This window comes from Lampris incognitus, chromosome 3 (assembly GCF_029633865.1).
Source record: "Lampris incognitus isolate fLamInc1 chromosome 3, fLamInc1.hap2, whole genome shotgun sequence".
Taxonomy (NCBI): domain Eukaryota; kingdom Metazoa; phylum Chordata; class Actinopteri; order Lampriformes; family Lampridae; genus Lampris; species Lampris incognitus.
This window is the reverse complement of record NC_079213.1, coordinates 53,243,672-53,250,733: the sequence shown is the minus strand read 5'-3', so window position 1 is coordinate 53,250,733 and position 7,062 is coordinate 53,243,672. Positions and strand designations below refer to the sequence as shown.

At 43.2% G+C, this 7,062-nt stretch overlaps 1 protein-coding gene across 1 annotated transcript in view; it reads left to right on the top strand.

Moving 5' to 3' along the window:
* szt2 (SZT2 subunit of KICSTOR complex) overlaps positions 1-5,457 on the top strand; it is a 176,826-nt gene extending 171,369 nt beyond the window's left edge. Inside the window, exon 49 of the mRNA XM_056276743.1 lies at positions 5,254-5,457. Coding sequence (XP_056132718.1) covers positions 5,254-5,457 — 204 coding nt within the window. The remainder of the gene's footprint in view (positions 1-5,253) is intronic.
* The last annotated feature ends 1,605 nt before the right edge of the window (positions 5,458-7,062 follow it).

Genomic DNA, 7,062 nt, shown 5'->3' with positions numbered 1-7,062 from the left:
AGTGAGAGTAGGGTGCAGGTTGAGGAGAGCCTGGAGAGGTGGAGGTATGCACTGGATAGAAGAGGAATGAAAGTCGGTAGGAGGAAGACGGAATACCTATGCATGAATGAGAGGGAGGACAGCAGAATGGTGAGGATGCAAGGAGTAGAGGTGATGAAGGCATATGAGTTTAAATACTTGAGGTCAACTGTCCAGAGTAACGGGGAGTGCAGAAGAGAGGTGAAGAAGAGAGTGCAGGCAGGGTGGATTGGGTGGAGAAGGGTGTCAGGAGTGATTTGCGACAGAAGGGTACCAGCAAGAGTTAAAGGGAAGGTTTACAAGATGGCAGTGAGACTAGCTATGTTATATGGTTTGGAGATAGTGGCACTGACGAAAAGACAGGAAGCAGAGCTGGAGGTGGCAGAGTTCAAGATGCTAAGATTTTCATTGGGAGTGACGAAGAAGGACAGGAATAGGAACGAGTATATTAGAGGGACAGCTCAGGTTGGACGGTTTGGAGACAAAGCAAGAGAGACAAGATTGAGATGGTTTGGACATGTGTGGAGGAGATATGCTGGGTATATTGGGAGAAGGATGCTGAATATGGAGCTGCCAGGGAAGAGGAGAAGAGGAAGGCCAAAGAGGAGGTTTATGGATGTGGTGAGGGAAGACATGCAGGTGGCTGGTGCGACAGAGGAAGATGCAGAAGACAGGGAGAAATGCAAACGCATGATCCGCTATGGCGACCCCTAACGGGAGCAGCCGAAATAGTAGTAGTAGATTGTGGTCACCTCCAAAAGCTGCTGTAAATTCTCACCAGAACAAAATTTTTTCGTTTCATCAGCAAATAAAACAAATTTCAATATTTTTGATATCTTGTGTGATGAGAACTACAGTGCCCAGCATGCTGTGTACGTAAGAGGAGGGGCACGCAACTATATGTTTTAGCGCGGTTCTCTACTGGGGCATTCTGGGGATTGTCCGGGTCGGGGACTGGAAGCAAATGGCTGAATAAAGCACGTTATTAATCGCGACTCCCTTGCCTGTCGTTTATGCACATGACATGGTGTCAGAAGATCTTCGAATCCACTTACCTCAATAATCGGGAACGGAGTTGGTCCGGTGAGACGAGGAATGGCAAAATTTAATCCCCCCGAGGCATTTGATTTCACGCAACCGGCGGCATGGCCGATTTGGATTCAGAGGTTTTCCCGGTTTCGGCTAGCAACCAAGCTAAATGCGGAGGACGGTGAGATCCAAGTCAATTCCTTGATATACGCAATGGGGAAAGATGCAGAAGCTATTTTTAATTAATTTACGTTCGAAGAGGCTTCTCACGCTAACGATTATGACAGGGTGGTCAGTAAATTCAACGAGCATTTCGTACCACGGAGAAATGTAATCCACGAACGTGCATGTTTTCACCAGCGCTCGCAGAGAGCTGGAGAGACTGTCGAGTATGGCGACAGAATAGTGCCAAAAAGAACTCGCGCGATAAAACATGCATTCGGGCGTATTATATTATTTCACACACGTAGATATTACCTGCGAGCGCGCAAATTATCTCTGTGCGCGCGCACTCAGAGGAAACTGCTCCCCGAGCGAGGAAAAAAATGCTGCGAGCGAGGAGGAATCTGTGACCAGCGCGCCAAACAACCACTCGAAAATCACTCCGCTCTCTCCAAGTTGATTTCTGCTCGCGCGAAGTGAATTTCTGCTCTCTCGCGCGAAACTTAAGGGGCGGTATTGGCACTTTGGGGGAGGGAGCCAGGGGCGGTATTGGCACTGTGAGGGAGGGAACCGGGGGGGGGGGTCGGTACTTGCTCTGCTGTGATTGGTCGTTTCTGAAGAGCGAGATTTGATTGACAACCCTTTTCTCATGGAAGTCTGCTGAAACGAAGAAGACAACGGCGTCTGGGCAGAGGTTCCTTCATGTAAGAAACCCTTGGCTGAATTCGGGCATTTGTGATGAACGAAAACAGAGGCTTGTGTAAAATTTCATCTAAGTATGTTTCTGACAAATATGTTATTGTAGCTAAACATCAACATTAGTCTTTGTATAGTCTATAACGTTATTAGTTAGTCCATAACGTTAACCGTAGCTAGCGCTAGCGAATAGCTAACGTTAACTTACAGTGTATATGTGAGGTTAACAAACATTTTTGACAAATGACTCTAAATATTGTTCTATTGTATTTAAAGTTGAAATTTTCAAGAGAAATCACTTCTCACTACTATCTTGCTTCACTTCCCTTCGTTTGTCAAAAATGATTTTTAACCTGACATAGGTTAACATTAGTTAGCGCCATGTCTGGCTGGCAACAATGAATATTACGTTATTAACTGAACTAGATTAAATAGATATTATTAAATATTATTTTAGAAACTTGCTGGTTGTGGCATTGGTCAAAAGTTGATGCATGTTCTTACGCATTTCTCCCCACCCCTCATGTTTGTGCCCTCAAACTCATAGATTTCACCGAGCTTCTGTACTAGCAGCAGCATCTAGAATGGAGGTAAGTCGGTCAGCTGTACCACTTAGGTTAGGCTACCTACCTATGTATTAAATATCCATTGTCAAGCTGTAATATTGGAGAGTGAAATTAACTGCCAATGGAATTACTGTATGTTCACACACACTGGAATTACTGTATGTCCACACACACACACACACACACACCTTGTGTGTCACAACACACATTGAAATGATTCATTGTTGAAATATTAGCATGTCCTGTAATGTAGTTTTAGCTTGACTTTATGTATTTATTTTTTCACTTTCATTCTCTCTTCTCAGGACACCATTAGGAGACAAATCCGGACCCGGCTCCTGTCCAAGTTTGAACTGGGACTCACAAGAGAGCCTATCGATTTGGATTATTTTGAGTTTATATGTAGACAGGAGTTGTATTTGTGCAATGTGCTGTCAAGGCATGTTGCTGTACCGACAGACATAGTACAGGCCCTAGAGAACTTTTTTAGGCATGTGAGGGACCACCTTGAGAGGCAACACACTGGTAGTGTCCAGCCCGATACAGTACCTGGGGAGGTGGGGCGTCCCAGGTTTGATATTGATAGGGAATGCTTGGAGGAAGTCCTGGAGCTAGACCTCCCTGTTCCCTGCATCGCAAAGATGCTCAGTGTGTCAAGGAGGAAAGTGTTTAGAAGGATGAATGAATTTGGTCTTTCTGCTAGACGTTACCATGAAATTGATTATGAGGAGCTGGATAATGTTGTGCGGACCATAAAGAATGAGATGCCAACTACAGGCTACCGCATGGTTAAGGGGAGGTTGCGGTCTATGGGTATCCATGTTCAGTGGAGGAGAGTGGCTGCATCATTGCACCGTGTAGACTCCCTGGGCATTCTCTCAAGACTGTCAGGCCTACGCTGCATTTTGCGAAGGACCTACTCTGTCAGGGGCCCCCTTTCTCTGTAGCATGTGGACACAAACCATAAATTAATCAGGTTGGTAATTATGAATAATAATAGAATGGTATACATATATAGGCTATTTATTGTGCTGGTGTAGTAATTACAGTCAAAACTTTGCTCCCAAGGTACAACATTGTGCTGTTTGGAGCAGTGGATGGGTACTCCAGGAAGGTAAATTATCGTTTTGTGTAACATGGTTTGTCTCTTGAAGCTAAAAAGATATTTTTGGTAATGTATTGTGCATGACTGCCTGAAACTTACCATAACTTAAAAGAATTTGCATTGTAATTTTATAAAATAGATAATGTGCCTCAATGCTGCCACCAACAACCTGGCTTCAACGGCATTTGCTGCCTTCAAGCAGTCTACGGAAAGATATGGCATTCCCTCAAGGTAAACCTTTTTTTTAAAATGTGAACATATTTGGCATGGGATCAGAAAGATCCACTTCATTTTGATCATTTCAGTTCAGTTCTTCACCTTAATACTTTCCTGTAAGACTGAATTTTATGTGCTCAAAGCTGTGTGGAGAGGTAAATGTTAAGTAGAGGTTGTAATGGGTCTCTTGTACTTGAGTCGGTTGTATGGCACTATCAATGTTACCAGGGCACAAGTTGCCACAATAGTGTCACCCTCTTTCTAGGGATGGGTCAGAGCCTTTAAAAAGCTGACAGACTGTTGCCATGTATGCTGTATATTAACTTAATACACAAACACTGGTGTTCAGTGGTTTGGATGTTGAGATGTATCTAAGCCACACTTGACATGTTTACACAAATCTGACAAAACTTGTCACAAACTTTGCCATTTTGCACTACTTTATCTCCTGTGCATCATAGGGTCAGAGGTGATCAAGGCATTGAGAATGTTGACATTGCCAGGTTTATGTTCACTATGCGGGGTACCGACAGGGGAAGCTTCATGTCAGGAAAAAGCGTTCACAACCAAAGGTTTGTCATGTCTGCCTCGTTTATTAATTCTCTATAACAGTGCACCTCAGCGGCCATTGTGCCTTACTTATTAAAATTCTTCTGGCTGTTGTACATTTGGCAGGGTTAAAGAGATTGTATTTGTCATTGTCATTAGAATCGAATGTCTGTGGCGGGACGTGAAGACCTGTGTCACCTCCAAATACTACAATATGCTTCGGAGTCTGGAACAGGATCAGTTGCTGGATGTTTCTTCCACAGGTTCGAACCAAAATCACTTTTACGGAGCTTGTCTGAAGAGTATTGCTAATGGCGTGAATAACATTGTCAAAAAAGGTTATTTGGTTCTAAAAACATTTATATGTGACTATTGTGCTATTTTGTGTTGGCCTTGATGCAAGCAGTCTTCAGAGGCAAAATTAATTTGAAATGTTTGACTGCCAGTACTGGCTAAAACCTAACCTTCATATTACCGAGACAGTGGATATGTATGCATTACTCATTTCATGGTTTAACCCCTGCCTTTACCTATCATGAACTCAACAGAAGACCTTTCTGTGTCCACCTTGTCTTTCTCCCCAAACTGAAGATGGACCTTTAAAGTTTTGTGGAAGGTTGGAACAATCATCCTGTCCAAACTGAAAATGATATAACTCCTGAGCAGTTGTGGTGGCTGGGTTTGATGACCACAGATATTGACCAGCCAGAAAACATTGAGGCATGTTTTCTAAATATTGTTAAGTGTTAAAACCTTGTATAGTGTCAGATAATTGGGTCAGGTTTTGGAATCCTGTAACCTTGGGGGTGGTATTGTTCTATGCAAACAAGTACTATTATGTCAGATACATATTCTGGGAGGATAGACTACTAGCCACAAATGCCATGTAAAATTCTGCTTTTTCTCTTCTAGGACATTGAGGAGCCAGACATTGACTGGGATATTGCCATAGACCACAATGGTGAAACAGAAGGAGTTATTGTGGTTCCTCACATTGACTGTCCGGTGAGCGAGGAACAAAGGGAAGGTGTTCAGGCCCTCCTTGAGCAGAGCGACCCGGACATGGCCGCTAGGGAATTGTACCTCCTATGCCGCGAATATTTGAGCCCCTCTTAACTCCCACCACACCCCTCAAGGACTCCCCCACCCACTGGTCTCTGGTGCAACCCTGATTAATTGTATTAATAAACAGCTCATTCAGTTACATCAGCCTACCTCCTTGTGTGCCATGCCAGAAAATCTGTTAGTTCTCTTGTAGATAATTTAACTGTGCCTTTTAGGTAGCAGTCCACTAGTTTTCTGAATTGTTTCAATTTCAATCGATTCTTGGTCCTGCTTTGTACAATTAACAAAGTTGGGGTTCACTCCAATATGTTTGTAAATACAACAGTGTATGTAGAGGTACCTAGCTATGCTTTGCAGCATTTACTTATTCTGAAGTTTTTCTGAAGTAGGCCTATTAAAATCTGGCAAAACAAGATTAACAATAAAGCATTATTTGTAGGTCCAATGTTAAAACATCTACAGACATACAGCAGCAGATTTGGGACATTATTGTTGTCAAAATGTATGACTTGTTCTGATATTACAGGGGACATACAACAGGGTGGTAGTTGAATGTCACATTCTACCCTGTTCCTTGGCTCTACTGTATTTAATGCAATGCAAGTGTGAATGGTACATGGAACTACCAAAATTGCTTTTAAACAATCTAGAGGCAAGTGATAACCGTAGCCTATTTTGGGGTGTATCAACATTTCCCATTTAAAATTTGCTATTCAAACTTAAACACTTTGGTAATTGCAAAAAGGTCCCTAATTTAAATAACACCTTGGTTTTGCTTAAACCAATTTTGGGATGCTGTCTGTGACACTACATAGCTCTAATGGGTAAATAGAATTACAAATGTAGTCGTTTTATGTACAGAATTTTATTTCAAGACAAGTTGACCGGGATAAAAATAGTAAACACATTCGGCCTTCTACCATTAACATGGCTGTGCCCACTAAACTCATAGCAACAATCTACTGGCCAAGATACATTTCTTCTAGACGACCTGTTGAAATTATCAAGGTAAACAGTTTCGTGGCAGAATCTTTACTTCAAGACAGGCAGTAGAAATGTTGACAAAAGAAAAAAATAGCAGCGGAGTTGGAAAACGAAGTGGTAATGGCGTCTTCTTCTTCGGGGACTGGGAGTTCACTTTCCTGGGCATTCTGAAAGGAGGGCTGTCAATCAAATCTTGCTGTTCAGAAACGACCAATCACAGCAGAGCCAGTACCGACCCCTGGGTCCCTCCCCCACAGTGCCAAAAGTTTCGCGCGAGAGAACAGAAATTCACTTCGCGCGAGCAGAAATCAACTTGGAGAGAGCGGAGTGATTTTCGAGTGGTTGGCGCGCTGGTCACAGATTCCTCCGCGCTCGCAGCATTTTTTTCCTCGCTCGGGGAGCAGTTTCCTCTGAGTGCGCGCGCACAGAGATAATTTGCGCGCTCGCAGGTAATATCTACGTGTGTGAAATAATATAATACGCCCGAATGCATGTTTTATCGCGCGAGTTCTTTTTAGCACTCTTCTGTCGCCATAGTCGAGGCCTTTGTGAGGAGTTTATATGAGTTGGCAGAACACTGCGAGTTCGGGGCATTAAAGGAAGTGCGTATTCGTGATAGAGTTGTGATCGGAGTTGCTGACCGAGACGTGTCACAGAATTTGCAGACGGAAG